We start from the raw sequence: 20,554 nt of genomic DNA, 5'->3' as shown, positions 1-20,554 counted from the left end.
TGTTGACCAGGACACCGGGAGATGTAATGTATGTGTCTGTGTGCGCGTGTGCTGAATAGCAACCGAGTGATAGGTACAGTCAGGAAGCTGTCAATAGGATTCCTGTCTTTAAGCTCACTGTGTTTCCCCACCGCTCAATCAATATTACTGCTGCAGTAAACCTGTCCTGTTCTATCGATCTCCACTGTATTCACACAGAATACTGATTGGCATCTTTTCAATATACTAGTCTGTGCTTGCCTCCATTTAATAATTCTGTCCACAGGCCACCAGTGGCTTTGTCACCAGTGTTTCTTAATAACCAGTTTGTGATCGCTTCTTGGCTTCACCCAAGGCTGGTCAAATACTCTAATAATAATAATAATCTTTGCATTTATTATGGCGCTTTATCACATAGTTGAGACGTCTCAAATCCCTTCGCAGGATGTACCGCAAAGTGGATTGACTTTGTGGGTGAAACGGGAAACGGGGCCAACAAAATATATACTTTTATACTCTATGTGGGCATAAGACTCTACGACTTTGAGCGTCTGTACACTCTATGGGGAAAGGGCTTTGTCTAGTCCACAGACATATGTTTGTATGTTTATATGTTTGTACATAATGATTCACATAGCGTCTTCCCTACTCATTCTATTTTACTTGGGACCACATCAACCGAGAGATCTATTTATTTTTGAATTGGCAGATTATTATTATTATTACTCTTCATTTGGGGGTTGGCTTCAACGCAAACTTTGTGCCGAAATAGCACCGTCCAGTGGTTCACAGCAGAGTCACAGCCCAGCCCCAGAGAAACCATTGGCCCTCAGGAGACTCCTCAATGACTTTTTGTGCAACCTGCGTTTACGGAAACAGTCCTGAACAGTCATGGGGATCGGACAGGTCAGTCGGTTACTTCGCCTGCACATACACAGTCACTACACCTAACAGCCTGGCGAACACTGCTGGATGGCGGGCGGAATGATAATAATAATAACAATCACTCTTGCATTTGATATAGCGCCTTATCCCGTAGTTGAAACGTGTTCAAAGCTCTTCACAGGATTTAATGTAAAGTGGATTGACTGTATTTTTGTGGGCGAAATGTGGCGGCCAATTGCGCACAGCGGTGTCCCAAAACAGTCGTGGAGCGCTTAACAGTGGGGGAGTCTGACACCGTGCCGGGGGAGGGAGGAGATGGAGTGACCAAATTTATTCGGGGGATTGTTAGCCAGGACATCGGGAAAGAGAAACTCCCTTCTCTTTTCGAATAGTGTCGCAAGATCCATAACATCCCCCTGAACAGGCAGACGGGACCTTGGTTTAATGTCTCATCCGAAGGACGGTACCTCTGACAATACGTGGATTTGGCAGGGGAGGGATTGGGGGGCTGAGGGCGGGGTGGAGGAGGAGGGGAGAGGCAGCAAAGATTGGAGTAATGGTGGGAATTCGCAATCTGCAGGAACCCAAACTCACTCACGCTCCGCAAACGCCTCAGTCTTTACAGGCTGCAAGGCCCAATTGCCCTGGGGAAATGTGGACCATCTTGTCTCGGAACTGACCGATGGCAAAGACCAAAGGCAATGTCTTATTAATCCTTTTTAGTCCCTACTTAGCTGATTGATCCTTTGCTTTAATAACTGGTTGTCTATCATAAACAGGGTGTTTACAAAGTCCTGTTACCCCAACATGTTATTTTCAACAGCACTGACCAACAACTGAAACACGTGGAAGAATGACACTAATTGCATTTGGTACAACTGTTTAACTGTTTTTGGATGTCCAGAGGATTGGTGTGTGAGTGTGAGCGCCATCATTTTCATGGCAGATAATGATCTGTCGCCATGTTCGTTGTCCCATTTTCTGTAACATGGACGGAGTGACGAGGAAGTTACTGGCATCAGACATCGTCACACTCACTCATCTGCAACAGAAAATAAAAATTCATTGTAAGAAAAGAAAACGGGGGCTTAACAGGACTTTGTGAACATCCTGTACACACGCGCACACACAAACACAGATATACCTGTTGGCTTAGGAACTCTCTCCCCCAATCCCTCCACCTTGCCTCCTCCTACCCCTTGTTTAGATGATGACTGAAGACCTTTCTCTTCGACCGTGCTTACGGTCATCTCCTCCCTCCCCCGGCACGGTGTCAGGCTCCCCCACTGTTAAGCGCTCCGAGACACTGCCCGTGTGAAGGGTGCTGTGTAAATGTAAGTTGATGTTGGATGAGGGGCAGTGGATGGAGGAGGGGCAATTGGTGATGAACAGACGCTGACAGTGGTATCAGTACAGAGAATCATTTAATGGGGATTTTCTTCTGTGAAAAAAAGTGCACTGTAATCCTCTGTACGTGAGCGCTGTTGTGCATCTCAGAAATTGCAGTCAAACCTTCCAGAATCAGCCCTTTTGTGCAGTGTGTAACTAACCACATGATTATCTCAGGGCGCTGTGTGGTTGCCATGGTGTTTCTCTAATGCGCAACAGGGTTGAAAGGATTCCTTTCCATGGAAACCACATCAGAGACATCCAATAATATACCCCACCCCCCCCCCCCCACCACCCGCCAATGCGCCCCAGTAACTTGGTCAATTTTCTATTCTTTGAAACAAAATAAATGTTGTGTCCCCGAGACTTGACAGTGACTAGACACCTGGTTGTTAGTCGATTAGCGGATCGCTTTCCAGGGGTGATATCCCTTCAAAAATAAATACAGGAAAAAATAATAATAATAATAATAATAATAATCATAATTTGGTCACATTTGGTCAACGCTTCACAGGATTTACTATGAAATGCAGTGACTGTGTATTTGCAGGCAAACGCAGCAGCACAATTGGGCATAGCGACGCTCCACAAAACAGCCACGGAGAAAGTGACCAGTACTACTTGGGGGAATTGTCGTTGGCCAGGACACTGGGAGAGAGAGAGAGAGAGAGAGAGAAACTCCCTTCTCTTTTCGAATAGATTTTTACCGTCCACCTGAACAGGCCGACTGGACCTAACGTCTCATCTGAAGGACGTCACCTCCGACAATACAACACACCCCCCGGCGCTGCATTGGAGCATCAGCTTAGACCGTGTGAGTTCAAGTCCCGACGTGGGGGCTTGAAACCACAATCTTCTGACTCAGAGGCGAGAGCCAGGCTAACACACAATGAATGTGGCCACATTTCTCTTCAAAGACATTTACTACAGTGGTGGTGGTGGTGGTGGGGTGATGGACACTGGTCGGTGGAGGGGTGGAACCAGCGCACCAAGCAGAGTGGGGGGCGTTGGGAGGGGGGAGGAATATCTACAAGAGTTGGAGACACCCTTTCCCCACAGCCCCCAGTAAGCAAACCTCCCCGCCGCTCCCCCAGGGGCGAATCCTCTACAGATTGTGAACTGAAAGCAGTGAGGGGTGGGGGGGGGGGGGGGGGGTGGGGTGGGAGGGGGGGCAGAGGGAGTGCTCAGTTGTCTTGCGGAAAAAAGATCCTCAGTCTTTGCCCATCACCATAGCAACGCCATGATCACCAAACCGCTTCTATTTGAAGACCGTGCCGCTTAAACTAATTCAAACAGATCACCCCCCCCCCACCTCCTCCTCCACCACCAGTCACCCCCCCCCCCCCGCGCTCGGCAGCCCGCCCGCGCTGTGATCATGTTAAAAGCCGCCATTTCCCGGCTTGCAAGGCAATGGTTCCCAGCCAACCCGGCCCTTCAAAGCAGCCACGGATCAAAGGCAATTGACAGCTGTCAATCAAAGTCTCCTTTTGTCTTCTCTATCGGTTCTTCGTTACATCAGTAGGGGCACCCGCACTTTCCTCTGTGCACATGATCAACACAACCCGCAAATTTGAGTCCTGCTGTGTGCACACCGTGAACCGGTTTGAGACCATACAGCAAGTTCTGTTTATCTGGTTCGCTCGGCGACAGAGACGACCGTGCGTTTCTCTCGGACACGAGCTGTCTGAAACTCCGCTGAATGATCGATTCCCATTCGCACCTCAGCAGGTACCCGCTGGAGCTTGCAAAGCGAATCTCCTTTCACAGTTTACAAAATACGGACCCTCTCCTGATTACTCTCCGTATCCACAGCGGCTTTGGGAACAACAACCAATTGCATTTATATCGTGCTTTGAGTTGGCTGAATGATGAGTGATGATGAGGCGCTATATCGAATGCCAGGATTATTATAATTAGCAAAATGATTGTTGGCCGTTAAGGCGAGGGTTGGGTTTATCCCTGGGGGAAATTGAACACCTTTTACATTTTAACATGGGCTAGAGGTGAGGTCAAATGCCTCGGATGTCACGTGCCAAGTGTGGATCAAGTCTACCCGATACTCAATCACTGGGGACGATGGAGACTATCAGGCCATCTGTCTGGGTTGGATCTAGACCCAGATCCCAGATGTGAAAGAGTAATCCTTTTGTGACTGCCCATCATTCATTTCCAGGCTTTGTGAGCTCAGTGATAAATCGACCCTTCAAAACCCAATCTCCTCTTGGCAAGGCTCCAGCAATTATCTAGGTTGGCTTGCTATACCGTATAACCTTGCTAGGAAATTGGACACAGAAGATGCTCAACTTCCAACTGAATAGCGTATCATCTAACCCAGTGGGGTCCAACCTTTTGGCTGCTGAGGGCCGGATGCTCTATTTGAGAAATGTCCGCGGACCGCGTAAGCAATATTTGTGTGTTGCCCCCCCTCTCGCCCCACAAATAGAATCGGTCACACTCTTCGTGGGTGTTGGTGGGGCGATGCTGTACGCAAATTGGCTGCTGCGTTTGCCTACAAAATACACAGTCACTGCACTTTACAGTAAAAATCTTGTGAAGCGTTTTTGAGACAACCTCCAGGCGTGAAAGGTGTTATATCAGATGGAAAGATTATTATTGCAATTATTATTATTATTGCATTCAGTTAGTACCACACGGCTCCTGTTAGAGAAAGAGAAATGATTCATTCTCCCAGTCAGCGTGAGAGAAAACGTGTCTCTTTTGAAACATACACAATGCAGTAATCTCTAAATGTCTAGTAATCTAGTAATTTGGTGTGTGTGGGTGTGTTGAGTGTGTTGGGAGAGTGGTGTGTGCGTGTTGAGTGGTGTGTGAGTTGGGAGTGGTGTGTGTGTATTGGGGTGTTGTGTGTGTTGATTGGTATGTTGGGGAGTGGTGTGTGTGTGTGTTAGGGAGTGGTGTGTCTGTGTGTGTGTGTGGAGTGTGTATGTTGGGGAGTGGTGTGTGTGTGTTGAGTGTGTGTGTGAGTTGGGGAGTGGTGTGTGTGTCTGTTGAGTGGTGTGTGTGTGTTGAGTGTGTGTGAGTGTGAGTTGGGGAGTGGTGTGTGTTGAGTGGTGTGTGTGTTGAGTGGTGTGTGTGTTGAGTGTGTGTGAGTGTGAGTTGGGGAGTGGTGTGTGTTGAGTGGTGTGTGTGTGTGTGTTGAGTGTGTGTGTATATTGGGGAGTGGTGTGTGTTGAGTGTGTGTGTGTGTTGAGTGGTGTGTGTGTGTGTGTTATGAGATGGTGTGTTGCCCTTTTAAGTTGGTGTTCACAAGTGGGTGATGGTTCCCAGGGCTTATGTGTGTGTGTGTGAGTGTGAGAGAGAGAGGAGAGAGAGAGAGAGAGCTCTCGCATGCGCGCCTGTGACTGCGGACCGCTGAGCTGCACAGTATTGTGCCCGGGATTGGGACAGCCATCCAAGCCAGACAGCCAGACAGACAGACAGACAGCCAGACAGACAGACAGACAGACAGACATGAACCGATCGGGAAGGGAAAAGGCGTTGACAGCAGCCAGAGGCTGGGGAGCCGAGATGCCTTGAAGCATCTCTGATTCTCCTCCCAACATCATCATCACCATCACAGGAGCACAGGTACCAAAAGGATGGGGATGAGGATGGGGATGAGGATGGGGATGGAGGAGGAATTGGGAGGGCGGTGGTGGGGGTGTGTGTGTGTGTGGGGGTGTGTGTGTGTGTGTGTGGGGGGGGGTGGGTGGGGGTTGGGGGGGTGGGGTACCAATCTTGTTCCTGTGGTTGCATCAAAGCTGGTCATTTCCATCCATCCATCCATCCATTCCCCCACAACCAAATGCCTGAGATTGAGCTAAATCTCAACCATCCATCAGCATCTCTGAATTAGGAGGTTGGAGGGAGAGAGAGAGAGAGAGAGGGGGAGAGGGAGAGAGGGAGGGAGAGGGGATCCGCCTGGTTGGAGGTGTCCAGGGAGGGATGCATCAACTCCCTTTTTGCCCTTGTCCTGGTTTCCGATCTAACAGCTGATTCATATATCAATACCAACCCCCCCACCCCCCCAAAAAAAAAATATATATATGCCTCCCAGAAGTGATCTTCACATTATAGGATGGGGTTTAATAGGATTTGTGTGCAGCCCAGGCTCCAGTTGTTGGGTCAACACCTATTTGAGACATTTATTTATGGCTGTACTTTCCTCAACTTTTCAGCTCTCCCCCCCCCCCCCTCTTTCATTCCCTTCAAGAGGGAGGGGTGTGGGTGGGGGGGATGAAAGGGAATTCTATCCCTGGGATTTTTATGTGTGTAGGTGGGATGCATGGAATTCTCAGTTTGGATTGGAGACACTTAAGCAACGGCGATGGGTTTCCGTGCGCTGTCAGACACCCGGTTGACCAAGAGAAAAAAATCCATTCTCTGCAATGTTCTGCCAATGCTAATTGGTGCCTCAGCCCTAGTACTGTAGTGCTGTCTCGTCACCAGTCAGAAGGTTGGGGGCTCAAGCCCCCATGTTGGCACTTTGAGCTCATAGTCTAGGCTGACGCTCCATTCAGGCGCCGGGGTGGGGGAGAGCGACGTATTGTCGGAGGTGCCATCCTACGGTGAAACCGAGCTCCCGTCTGCCTGGTCGGGTGGACGTTAAAGATCTCGCGGCGCTGTCGGAAAAGAGAAGGGAGTTTTTCTCTCCCTGTGTCCTGGCCAACAACAATATGAGGCGTTTACTCCGCAGATGTTTCCGTGCATAAATTGGCTGCCGTGTTCGCTTGCAAAATGCACAAGTCACTACACTTTACAGTAAAATACTTGCGAAGTGCTTTTGAGACGCCCCTCCCACGTGAAAGGCGCTACATCAAGCGGAAGGATTATTGCGATTAATGTAATCATTGACACAACCAGTCGTGCATTGAGTGACCAGTTTTTATTTGGGGGAGTTCGGGGTGGGGGTGGGGTGGGTCCCGGTTTATGGCCACCCCCTCCCCACACACACGTCCATCTCCCCCCGTCGATAACCATCGTTCAGTCGGAGGCTACAGATTAAATGTTTGACTGTGCGGCAGTTCTGATGTGTTGCTTCACAATGCATTGCATCACAGGCAAATACCCCGAGCAGTGTACACGGTAGGTACTGTAAAGCGTTAATCAGAAAGTTTCCCATGAAAACGCCAACCATCTGCCACTTTCCCCAATTGGCACTGCATTTTTTTTGCCATCCTGGAGACAAAAAATGTTTTTTTTGGTGCGTGTGTGTGTGGAGAACCCTCTGAATTCATCTGTCGACATGTTTAGGGGGAGTAAGCCTCCCAGATCATCCCCCTGCGAGGTTGCCCAGGGTAAAGTACATTGGCAGATGAGTTATTAAGCCCGTTGTCTCTGTCCGTCCCTCAGCTGTCATGGAAACTGGGTCAGGCTCAGCTGCAGTTTCCACACAAAATGACCCAAAATATCAGAGACCTGACAGATAGGGAAACCGTGTCGATCTCTCTTCGGGTTGTAATAATCTTGGCATTTTCGCTACACAAATTTAATAACGATAATAATAATAACAACGCCTTATCACGTCGTCGAGACGTGTCAAAACGCTACACACAGGATATACTGTAAAGTTTAGCGACTATATATTTTGTGGGCGAAACCCGGCAGCCAATTGGGCACCGCAGTTGGCTATGAAACTAGGAAACGTCTGCAAAGACTTCTCGCAGGTAATTGCCGTCTGGGGCTGTAAGCAAATTCGTAGAGTGTTTCTTTGCACGTTTTAAAGGGTACTTTACCCCTCTTCCCCACCCCCCCACCCCCCCCACCCACATACCTACACATAATCCTGTGAGTGTGAGGGACACCAGTATTGTCAAACACCAGCGGAGTAGCACTTTAAGGCACATGTGAAAAAATGGCGAGAGATGATGACACATTGAGATCACTCCTCGCATTTGATACAATGCCTTATTATATCTCCGAGATGTCTCAAAGCGCTTTACGGGATTTACTGTAAAGTGTAGTGACTGTGTGTTTTGTTCCAAATGCTCTAAAACGCTACATAAATAGAGTAAATCTAGATCTGGGTGGAATTCCTTCCCCCCAGTTGTGTGATATTGAGGGGCAGGGCTGTACATTGGGGTTAGGACCTCTTGGAGCTGGCTGTAGCTCTAGTCCAGGCTAACATCAAGGCCAATATAAAGGCCTCCTTAGTCTGTTGGCTGTTAAAGTTCCTACGTGAAGGAGTTTAGAACTACCTCTTACTACTTCCTCGTAGACTGCTCAGTTCCAAGGGGATCTCGGTTTAACGTCTCATCCGAAGGACAGCACCTCTGACAGTGCAGCCCCCCCCCCCCACCTCCACCCCCCCCAAACCCCAGCATGGCATTGGAGTATCAGCCTGCACTGCAAGCTCAAAGTCCCGAGGTGCTCTATCATGTTTATCCCTCTGAAAGGCTCTTTGTAAAAGTGATGGATTAATTGAGCCGCTGACTGGTTTGTTAGAGCGAAAGCAGAAACGATTTACGTTTGAGGAAAGTGGATTTGAAAATTAAAGCGCATTTCGCAAGGACAGGGTAAATAATACAATTTCAGGGCTTGATGATACCTAGACCAGATAATTGACCAAGATGTTGCTTCAGGACACAAGACAGATTGCTGGCATAAGGCCGAAGCATAACGTGACCCTTCTACTGTCTACCAAGGTCCGAAGAGAGCAGCTTGGATATCAATGTGAGCATTTATGTGCGGTCATGAATGCTCACAGTGATTCCTGAATTGAATTCCCTTATTTTGGGCAGCCAAAATTGGTGACTGACAAGCGCGGAAACCCATCTCTTAAGGGTTTCCAAACTACTTGAACTCAATTAATCTAAGCTGATGCTCCAGTGCTAAACTGGGGGTGAGGGGGAGGATATTGCATTGTTGGAGGCGCCGTCTTTCGGATGAGACGTTAAACCGAGGTCCCATTTGCCTGGTTCAGGTGGATGTTAAAGATCCCATGGCACTATTCGAAAAGAGAAGGGAGTTTCTGTACATTCACAAAATATACAGTCAATTCACTTCACACTATATGTCCTGTGAAGCGCTTTGAGACGTCTCAACGATGTGATAAGGCGCTATATCAAATGCAAAGATTGTTATTGGAGTTCATCTCTCTTAACATGCAGCAAGACACCAGCATTGTCAAGCGATGGATAGGCCAGGCTTGCCCAGTCTTTTTCTTGCACATTTCTTCTTTCCCCACCTCTTCAATGCTGCTTCTCCTCTTCAGTTTTGACTGATTAGGATGATCTGCCCCTGTAACCAATGCTCTGTGATTGCTGAGCTTTTGGGTTTATTGGATTTATCTGTGACGAGTAATTAAGAGAAAGTCTAAATCGAATCTTCCCGATTCCTTGACAAGCCTGCGAGGGAATGTCACTCGTGCAATGGTATCCAGCCTCTATGTAATGAGCGTTCAACCACCTCTGGATAAATCACGACAGTAAGTCAGCAGCGGTTAATCCTTCCATCAGGCATCACGATGAGATGAAATCTCATTAAGAAAACTTCTCACTGTTGAAGATCCCATGACGCTATTGGAAAAAAGAAGGGAGTTCCTCACGGTCTCTTGGCCAACAATCCTCCAGATAAATTGTTGGTATCTTATAGCCATTTGTCAGAACTTCCTACTCGCAAAATAGCTGCTCTATTTGCCCACAAAAACAGTCACTTGAAAGCGATGACTGGAAAGAACTTTGAGATAGACTAATCGCTCTTAAGTGTAGTGACTGTGGTGCCTGCGGTTCAACGAAACAGATCAAGAGTAGAGTCAGCGCGGAGAGCGTCGGGAGGGAATTTGACCCGGAGTCGGCTGGAATAAATGGTTCAATTTCCAGGAAACAACACGAACTATCAGAGCTGCAGTCTCGTTCAAGGTCATCTGCACTCAGTGCAGCACAGCTTATTATAATTCTATTGGATTTTCCAGTGTGACTTTCAGCTGGCATCAATCAGCTGTGGACTAGAGTCGAGAAGACAGAGAGCACCCAAAGGAAATGTGTGGCAATGGTGTGGTGATGAGGGAGGAGAGGATGGGGGGAAAGGATGGGGGAGAAGATGGGGGGGGAGAGGATGGGGGGAAAGGGGGATGGGGGAAAGGTGGGATGGAGGAGAGAAGAATGGGGGAGTGAAGAGAGGGAAGTGGGGGGGAGTGAAGAGAGGGATGTGCGGGGGAGAGAGGGATGCGGGGAAGAGGATGGGGATCGGGGGGAGAAGAGGAGAGGGTGCGAGGGATAACGGGAGGGGGAAGGGGGGTAGAGAGACGGGCGGGGGAAGATGGGGGCAGGGTGTAGACACGGGAAGGAGGGAGTTTAAAACATAGTATTCACAGAGCGGCTTTGTTATGTTATTTGCTATTCAAGCATCTGGTTTGCTTAGATTCCCCTCCGCCCACCCCCCCCCCCCCCAAAAATAAATAAATGAGTTGCTGGCTGCCCGTGTGCAGATTTACCATTCCAGCACCTGAGAGAAGTGAAGAAAAGATTAATTTTCATCCTTAATTCAGATGCATCGAGGCGACAAAATCTCATTAAAAAAACTGGCACTTGGAAATAACGTGTGAAATAATTGTTATGTTCTGGAGCTCTACACCTAATCAGGGGATCAGGCACAAAAGACTACATTATAAACCAGGTTTCTACCTCAGAGATCCTAATATAGATCCTAATATAGGGTAGTGGTTAGAGCGCTGGCCTCACAAAGCGAGAGGACCTGGGTTCAATTCCCGGGCGGGGCGAAACCTTAGGCAAGCTTCCTTACTCCTCCCGCCTGTTTAGCTCGCAGTAAGTAGAAACCCGGTTGTTAGTGGATTGCTGGATCGCCTTCCGGGGGTAATAGTCCCTTTAAAAAATAATAATAATTTGGTCACTCAATCCACGACTGTTTGGCTGTGCGCAATTGGCTGCCGCGTTTTGCCCACAAGTACACAGTCGCTGCACTCTGCAGTACATCAACGACGTGATGAGGCGTTATCCTTATTATTATTTTATTGCCGTCAGCGTAAAACAACCTGCATAGCGTTTGAGCCAATGTCACATTCCTTGCTACGCAGCCATGGCTGGAATGCTGCTACACCTGTGACCTGACTCACTACTCAGCGCCCTTGACTCCACTACGACGAGGCATTGATATGTGTTTAGAGCTACTGATGGCCCCGGGCAAACTCTCAGTGGAAGCGCAAAGGCACTTCAAATCTCTAGAGAAATGCACACCCACGCGGATGGATTTTTTTTTGTTCGATCAGCTAGGTGTCTTGACACCCTGCATCGCCGTGCTTAACAGTCTCCAAAACCAGACTGAGGGTTTCAAGGGGATTTAAATAATAGTGTAATAATAATAATCCTTGCATTCGATAAACTGCGAGAATTATCGTGTTATTATTATGTCGCGTTTTATCATGCCGTAGAGACGTCCCGAAAGCACTTTGCAGAATATACTGCGAGATGGATTGACTTCAAATGAATTTACGATTCTGTGCGGAATGGTGCGCGGAAAATTCTCGTCGTTCTGCGCGCCCTAAAAAAAAAACACGACCTGAAAACCAAGTCCGAAATGAAGAATTTTCAACAACTCGGTGTTTTAAGGCAAAATCTTAAATGTTGAGGTGAGATACTCTCGCACCGCCACTCGCAGGCTGTTTGAGTGGGAGTCACAGAAGCAATTGTTCTGTTATTCTGTGCTCATTTGTACAACAAATCATTCAGAAACCTATAGCTTCAAAGATCATGTTCCAGCCCTCAACGCCATTTCTGTAATTTATGTGTACGGGCATATTAAATATCTGGCAATGGTTTGCAAGCAAAGTATTCAATCATTGACACGCCGAGAGGGAGAGGGAGAGAGAGAGAGAGAGAGAGAGAGATTTCTTTTCTTTTACATCCTATGTCACTCATTTGTCTGGCGCGAACCTGACTGTTTTGGTGTCTGTTTTACCGGGACGTTCAAATTGGCTGCCGCGTTCTGCTACAAAATACACAGTCACTACACTTTGCGGCGAACAGAACACCCTGCCAAGTGCGTCGAGATGTTTCAAAGGGGTGAAAAGCCACTTATATCAGCTGCAGAGATCACTGTTACCCTTGTTATTTGCTGATTCCCCGAGGCCATCAAGCGAAATACAGCTCTGTTCATCCATCGTTACACCTCCCTTAGTCAACCCTGTTGCAGATGCTGTAAAACACTGTAATTCGGTGTTAAATCACTTTGATGCTTAGGGTAAAGGAACGTGACACGTTTACTTGACTGGGAAAATATGCCTTACCCGTGAATGTGCTGGCGATCAATGCTTCAACTTGTGCTGATTGCCGTCAGGTGCATCATTACAGGGCAATGGATTACTGTAGGCGTCAGACTGGAGGCTGGAAACAGGGAGACCATCAAGACAGAGAATTGCCTTTTTTCTGTTATGAAACGTGGCATTTTTGACCTCGTTTGTGCATGTTGGATGAAGCGCGGAAATGAATTGAGTTGTTGAGTAGTTCGGTAACTTCCATTGATGGACTGTGCACGGTGAGACTAGGGCAAGATATTGACCTTGGCTCGGGCCGCGATCCACCTACAAAACAGACAGTCACTGCACCTGAACAGTATATCCTGCGAAGCGCTTTGAAGTGCCCGCCCATTCTGTGAGATCAGTCTTGAAAATATGAATGGCTCCAGCATCCACAGCCTTTTGGGGGAGAGAGTTCTAGATCTCTTAGCACTTTGATTATATAAATACGTAATCCCAATGTCACCGGTTGAACGAGGGGGAAGACAAGACCAGGGACCTCATGAGTGTATCCGAACTCTTTAAGATGCTGAGTGCAGTTGCACAAGAGCAGGGGATGACAGCAAAGGGAATGCAGCTTGGGCGTGAAGTCAATACGCAGTAGAGAGGAACGGAAACCCGGCTTTGTAATGTATCCTGGCAGTAATCGGCTCTCGTCACTCGAGATATCTGCCGAGAAAGCGTCTCAATGGTTAAGCTTTCAGTGGAAATGTCATCGCACATCACCGTGACTGTCGACAGGCCAGGGGTATAGCCAATGTCACAGGGGAGAGAGGGAGAGAGAGACCACTCACACAAATGTGAATGGATATAGGGAATGCTTCCAAGGCTGGAATCCCATTTTAGGCTCTGGTCCTTTGTCAGACAGCTCCATGTGGTTCATTGACCGAAGAAAAGTCGGGATGTGCTATTTGGGCCAGTAATGTGGGGAGGGGGTGGGGGTGCGGGGGTGAGGAGGGAGAGAATACGGGGGAAGGGGGATTCCTACCACTCCAAACCTACCCACCACCTTAGGCTGTTGCTGTTTCTGAGGAGAAGTTTGAGATGTTTTCCAATCAGAAAGTGCGGTTTACAAGTGCGAACCGGTGCAGTCGTTGACTCCGGAACCCTCTGCCTCAATCCCTCCACTTGTTTGCCTGTCTTCAGATCACACCTGAAGGAAGACCTTCCCTTTTGGACCGCGCTCACGGTCTCGCTCTCCCGTTTCTCCCCAGCTCGACGTCAGTCTCCGCCACTGTTAAGCGCTCGGCTGTGCTACACTGTGTGAAGGGTGCTGCATAAATGCAAGTTGTTGTTGATGACGATGATGATGATGATGATGGTTTTAGGTGAGGACCCATTCAAGTTTGGCTCTGGTGCCCTCCTGTGGCCAAACACTCGAATGAGAATTCCCGGTCAATGAATGAACGGCTCCTTTCACCCAAATCCAAAGGAACAGCAATTGATTCCCGTGAGGGAATTCCAATTTGGTCTTCGTTCTACTGATTCGCACACTCTGGGGTTCGCAGAGCCTTCTTGTTGTTGTTGTTGTTGTTGTTGATTGTAGAGAGGAACCTGGCACAATTATCATAAGAATCTTTGCAATTGATACAGCGCCTTTCACGTCAGAAACGCGCCTCAAAGTGCTTCTCGGGATTCGATGCAAACTGTAGCGACTGTGCGCTTTGCGGGAGAACGCGGCTGCCAATTGAAACTGCGCTTAGATGCGGCGCGGAATTAAGGCACAAACTCGGATGCACTGGAAAGAAAAATTGCTGGGGGGGGGGGCGGGAAAAAAATCAGGGTTACTCTGCACGTCTGTGTCTAGAGGAGTCTGTCCATTTAGTTTAATCTTAACATTGTCGTTGACTGCGGTCAATGACAACTTCAAGCATGCATAGGGCTGTCATTGAGTGCAGTCAAGTGCGTGGCAAATAAATAACAGTTGAGAAAGACGTTTACAAGTAGGGAACTTAATATCCAGTGAGTGAGTAGAATGCAGTCTTGGCCTTTGTGGGTTCAAGCCCCACCTCGGGACTTTGAGCTGACCGTCTAGTCTGATGCTACAGTGTAGAAGTGAGGGGAGGGAGTCAGAGGCCTATATTGTCAGAGGTGCCATCCTTCGGTTAAACGGTGTTAAACTGGGTTGTTGGAGTGGGTCAGCCCGGACGGACTGCATTGAAGTCAAAGTCCTGATGTGATATGCTTTGTTTTACGCTTTATACGAACGATGTAAAGTGTGTGTTCCTCTTTTCCCCCTCATCCAATTCCGACACGGTTGACGCTGTGAATCAAATGCTCGAATGTATTCAGCGTGAACTTCACAGTCAGAGGAAGCTGACTCACGTATTGATGGATTGTTGTCTTCTGACTGTCTGGGAATTATTGACTGTGTTAAGCAGGTTGTCTAAGGCCTTGTGGTGGGCGAGTGAGGGTGAGGGTTGAGGGGTGCTGGTTTAGGGATTTTCTACTGGTCATTGCTCATTGATACGGGTCTAGCGCTGTCGTATCTTGTTCTGTACGTGTAGCTTAGCCAACTCGCTACTTCCCTCTCCCCCTCCTCTCTCCCTCACCCACCCCCATCGCCCCACCACAGGGATGGACATTATTGCAATGTAATTATTTCCCTGTGTCTAATTTAATTTTGCGGTGATAATGAACTGTGTCGATGTCTAATTTAAAATCGCAGTGCATTTAGTTAGAAGACTAAAGCCACAGATTGGCTGAAAATAAGACATGAAGCAGAACAGCGCTTAGCTCACGTCAAGGGAATGGTTAATAATAATGATAATTAATAATAATCCTTGCATTTGATGCAGCGCCTAATCTCCTCCCCCTCCTCCCCCACCCCCCAGCACTGTATTGGACTGTCAGCCTAGATAATATGAGCTGAAAGACCCCGACGTGGGACCTGAACCCACAACCTTCCAACTCAGAGGCGAGAGCACTACCAACTGAGCCATTGTTGCATTGACCAACATAAAGCAAAATTCTAATTGGAGCGCACACACACGCACACAACAACAACAACTTGTTATATAGGGCCCTTCTTTGCAGAGTAGCTTCTCGGAGCATTTAACACACACCTACAATAACAACAACAACAACGACGACGACAGCAACAACAACGACAGCTTGCATTTATGTAGTGCCACTCATGCAGGTTAGCGTCCCGGAACTTTGGTGTTAAGCTTAAGTTTCTGGTTCCGTTGGTTAGAGCAACGACCGCTATCATGAACTAGCTCAGGTTCCAGGGATGGCCTGCGTCTCACTGTGCTTTGCCCACGTTCTCTGCCGCAGGGAATCGAGGCGGGTTTGAAGCCAAGATGCCGCTGATAAAGAGGATCATTGAGCCTCGGCACCTGTGCCGTGGGGCTTTACCAGACGGTGTCACCAGCGAGTTGGAGTGTGTGACCAACAGTACTCTGGCCTCCATCATTCAACAGCTCGGGAGCCTCAGTAAGTCAATGACACAGGATGGTCAAACAGGAAGGCCTGGAGACGGGGAATATGTAAATATTTATTATCTTATTTAATCAGATGTTTAAATATTTTGCCCAGTCCTGACTGACACCCTGGACCTGACCTCTCGCTGCGAGTTTTGTGAATGCCTCTGTTGTACCCGATCCACATCTGACTGACCCACCCTCACCTTCCCTCTCGCAGGCAGACACGCCGAGGACATATTCGGGGAGCTGTTTAACGAAGCAAACCATTTCTGCATTCGGGTGAATTCCCTCCAGGAGAGAATCGATTGCCTGGCGATCAAAGTCACCCAACTGGACTCAACGGTGGAGGAAGGTCAGTGAGAGAGGACCTAGATATACCGTAAAGTGGAGTGACTGTGTATTTGTGGGCGAAACGTGGGCAATTGTGGAGACGGGAACCCTTGGCAGGTCCCCTGTAAGCTCTGTGCTTGTCTGTTTCCAGTCTCGCTGCAGGATATCAACATGAGGAAAGCGTTCAAGAGTTCCACAATTCAGGATCAGCAGGTGGTTTCCCGCAACACTATCCCGAATCCCGCCTTGGAAATGTACCAACAGTGTGACAAGCCTCCGCCTCTCAACATCCTCACTCCCTACAGGTAATCCAAGACGCCTTTCACTTTGGGAGGACGTTTTCAAAGCCCTCGAGTTTGCTGATCTCGACAAAGAGAAAGAGAGAGAGATGACTGGAAGCGCGATCAAAAACTCTTGAGACGGGCTTTGAAAGCGGGGGAGAGGGAGAAAGGGGGTGGGGGCGTGAGTCAGAGGACCTCTGGGATGGAGGTCCAAGGAATGGGAGCAGAATGGCTGAAAGCTCGTTCCTCCCGCGATGTCGGGGTGGACAGGGCAGGGGATGTGAAGCAGGTCAGTGTTTGCTGAGCGGAGGGAGGGAATGACCAGGTTAGAAGAGGGTCGCAGAGGCAGGATGGAGCCGGGCTGCGGTCTGTGGTGGACGGAGCGAGTTCAAACCCTCCCAACACCGTGCAGCACAGTTGTCTGCAGCGTTTCACCCACAAAGTATACAGTCACTACGCTTTGGAGTAAAACCTGTGAAGTACTTTGATACTAAACAACGTGTTAAAGCGCTATATCAAATGCAAGGATTATTATTATTATTATTATTATTATGTAAGTTCCCTTATGATTATCGATTTGAAAGGATATCTGACATTTCTGATTGTTATCGTAGGGACGACAGGAAAGATGGGCTGAAGTTTTACACGGATTCCTCCTATTTCTTCAATTTATGGAAAGAGAAGATGCTACAGGCTACGGAGGACAAGCGGAAAGAGAAGCGGAGACAGAAGGTAACGAGGCGGAAAGGGAAGGATTTGTGTTCCTGTAATAAACACATGTTCCAACCTGCGTGTTTGTTTGTGTGTGCCAGTGATAATAAGTCACACGTGTGTATACAACGACGTGTGTGCAAGGATGTGCATTGATGCGAGTGTGTCGAGATGCACTGAGGTGAGTGTGTACACGTGAATGAGTCGTGAGGGCTTATGTGAGCGTGTGAGCGTGAGCGAGTTCCTGAGGGTTTTAATTGGATTTTTTTCTCTGAATGGATTTCCTGGTTAGACGAGCGCCTGGAACCTGCCAACAGTTCAATTTCCATTTCAGCTGCCCGACACTGTCAGCAGCTGAGTAATGCACCGGTACAACAGTCCATCCAATTAGCAAAGTAAATGGAAATAGATTGGATAGGGTTGACCAATGTGCTGTAAATAGACAGAGAGGCAGGAGTCAGAGTGAATCATCAAACCCTTGTACTTTTCCAAGCAACGAACCTCTCCCATCAATGAAAGCTTCTTTACTGGTCCCCTCCGCACCACCATTGGCGGCCGTACCTTCAGCCGCTACCCTCTGGAAGTCCCTTGGCCTCGCCCCCACCCCTTGGCCTCGTCCCCCCCCCCACCCCCTTTATCTATCTTTAAATCCCTCTTTAAGACTTACTTCTTCGGCCGTGCCTATGGTCACCTCCAGCTCCCTCTCCCGGGCCAACATTTGTCCCGGCCAACAATCTCTCACAGTCGGCTACAAAATACTCAGTCACTAAACTCGATAGTTTCGACGACAAGAAAAGTCAAGGCTTGTGATTTGTTCAAAGATCTGATGTGAAACAAGTTAATTTTGCACTCCCTCCCTCACTCACTCCCTCCCTGTCTTCTTGTCTCCCTCCCTATCTCCTTGTCTCCCTCGCTCCCTCCCTCCCTCCCTCCCTCCCTCTCTCCCTCCCTTCCTCCATCCCATCTCCCTCCCAGGAGCAGAAACTTGTGGAAGATGCCACGCGAGAGGTCAAGAAGGTTCGCAAAGCCCGAAATCGCCGACAGGAGTGGGACATGATGGCCCGAGACAAAGAGTTCAGACCCGATCACAGGTTTTCCCCATCTCCCTACCATGCCACGTCTTCCGAAGGCTCCGTCTCCCCGGACACCAGGTCAGTCTCTGACACTCGGGCTTTGTCTCCAATACTCAACAACAACAATTTACATTTACACAGTGCCCCTCACGCAGCCTAACGTCCCAGAGTGCTGGACTGCGCTGGAGCAGGAAGCAGAGCCGGGGGGAGGGGAGGGGACGGGCGGGAGGAGACCATAGACAAGTTGAAGAGGAAGGTCTTCAGGCGCGACCTGACGATGGGGAAGGAGGGGGGCGAGGCGGAGAGATAGAGGGGAAAGAGTTCCAGAGTTCGGGGGGGGTGTCGTGGCTGAAAGCCCAGTCAACAATGGCGGAACGGAGGAGGGCAAGAGGGAGAAGCCAGGAGGCCGGAGCGAGTCGAGTGGAGCCAACCGTTGGGTGGGTTGGGGAGTAAGAGGTAGTTTGTCTTTGATACGCTTCATAGTAACTCAGTAGCTTCTGTGGCCAATCATGGAGGCCAATAACATGTCCCTCTCACTTCCCCCCGCCCCTCCTCCCTCCCTCCTCCGCCTCATCCCTCCTCCCCTCCTCCCTCCCCCCTCCCTTCTCTCCCAAAACCCAGGTCGTACATCTCCGACGCGGCGGAGCTCTCCTACCCGGCCAGCCCCAACCACCCGGCCCAGCAGGGCAGCGTTCCAGCCCTGTTCCCGATGCCGGACAACAAGGAACTCCTGGCGGCCGTGACCCAGGCCCAGGAGCGAGGCTTCAGATTGCCAGCCGCCGGCATCCGGCAGGCGTCGCTGACCCGAGCCCAGCCGCCCTCGCACCCGGCGCAGCCCCCCGAGGCCACACTCAACGGGCCCCGACCACAGCTGCTCAAGGAGTACAGGTGAGGAGGCTCCAGGGTGTGTCCGGACACGATGGGCAACGACGCCGTCAGCAACAGCCTTCACGTAGGGCAAGGGTGGTCCAACTGGTGGCCCGCGGGCCGCATCCGGCCCCCCACTCCCCTCGGGGGGGAACGATTTCACCGCAGGCAGGACCAGGTCAGGACCTCACTGCCCGTCAATTGTACGTTGACTAACATTCTCTCCCGTTGGGTTTTTGTCTCCGCAGCGCCCAGGCCATGCAGCTGGCGGAATACTACGCCCCTCCGGCCCCCGCCCCCCCCCCTCCCCCGCCCCTCATCCCCTCGGCCCAAACCGCCTTCGACAGCCCCATCTCCGCCCCTCCCCCGCTGGCCGCTGCGGCTGCCAGCGGCCGCACGTACACCCCATCGCCCCCCCCGCCCGCTCCCCCCCTGTCCTACACCCCATCCCCGCCCGGGCCGCCCACCGCCCCCCCTCCCCCGCCGCCGGGCCCCCCACTGCACCCCGGCCCCCCGCTCGCCGCCCTCATCGACACGAAGAAATCGAACGTGGGGCTGATGCCGATCAGCGACGCTCGCAGCGACCTGTTGGCTGCCATCCGCAGAGGTGAGCGGAGCCGCAGTCACCTCGAACCCCCCCCCCCCCACCCCCGGGGCATATCTGATACAGCGCCTCGTCACCGCTCAACCACCTGATAAGGCGCCATGTCAAATGCACGGATTATCATTATTATTTATTATTTATTATTATTTGTTATTAATTATTATTTATCATTATTATTTATTATTATTTGTTATGATTTATTATTTCTATTATTATTTATTATTTGTTATTATTTATTATTTGTTATTACTATTTATCATTATTATTTATTATTTGTTATTTATTATTTGTTATATTATTATCATCATTCTTTATTATTTGTTATTATTATTATTTATCATTATTATTTGTGATGATTTATTATTTGTTATGATTTATTATTTATTATTTTTTTTATTATTTATTATTGATCATTATTGATGATGCATTTATCATTGTCGTTAATATTAACGTCTCTGCCTCCTGTGCTGCAGGGATTCAGCTGCGCAAAGTCCAGGAACAGCGGGAGCAGGAGGCCAAGAAGGAGCCGGTTGGCAACGACGTGGCTACCATCCTGTCCCGCCGGATCGCGGTGGAGTACAGCGAGTCCGACGACGACTCAGAACTGGATGAGAACGAGTGGTCAGATTGAAGAGCGCCCTCGTCCCGTCCTGTCCCGTCCTGTCGTCCTCCCCCATACCCCTGGCGCATGGGAGCTACGTATGTGCAATAACCCAGCCGGTGGTCGGTCGGTCGGTTGGTCTGGTCTGTGTGTC

At 49.4% G+C, this 20,554-nt stretch overlaps 1 protein-coding gene across 1 annotated transcript; it reads left to right on the top strand.

Annotated features, from left to right (window-relative positions):
* The first annotated feature begins 5,497 nt into the window (after nucleotides 1–5,497).
* Nucleotides 5,498–20,554, top strand: LOC103179519 (wiskott-Aldrich syndrome protein family member 3). Its single transcript, XM_042340743.1, has 9 exons — nucleotides 5,498–5,841; nucleotides 15,785–15,943; nucleotides 16,151–16,285; nucleotides 16,415–16,568; nucleotides 17,159–17,276; nucleotides 18,231–18,406; nucleotides 18,950–19,216; nucleotides 19,444–19,802; nucleotides 20,273–20,554. The coding sequence occupies exons 2-9, from the start codon at nucleotides 15,811–15,813 to the stop codon at nucleotides 20,428–20,430; spliced, it is 1,500 nt and encodes a 499-aa protein (XP_042196677.1). The 5' UTR covers nucleotides 5,498–5,841; nucleotides 15,785–15,810; the 3' UTR covers nucleotides 20,431–20,554.

This window comes from Callorhinchus milii, unplaced genomic scaffold (genome assembly GCF_018977255.1).
Source record: "Callorhinchus milii isolate IMCB2004 unplaced genomic scaffold, IMCB_Cmil_1.0 Scaffold15, whole genome shotgun sequence".
In the NCBI taxonomy this organism is placed as follows: domain Eukaryota; kingdom Metazoa; phylum Chordata; class Chondrichthyes; order Chimaeriformes; family Callorhinchidae; genus Callorhinchus; species Callorhinchus milii.
The sequence above is the reverse complement of the archived record's forward strand: the minus strand, read 5'-3'. Positions and strand labels throughout refer to the sequence as shown.

Coding starts and splice junctions, on each gene's coding strand:
- LOC103179519 (XM_042340743.1), top strand. CDS start 15,811: ATGCCGCTGATAAAGAGGATCATTGAGCCTCGGCACCTGTGCCGTGGG. Junction 19,217..19,443: donor CAGCTGCTCAAGGAGTACAG/GTGAGGAGGCTC, acceptor TTGTCTCCGCAG/CGCCCAGGCCATGCAGCTGG. Junction 19,803..20,272: donor GTTGGCTGCCATCCGCAGAG/GTGAGCGGAGCC, acceptor CCTGTGCTGCAG/GGATTCAGCTGCGCAAAGTC.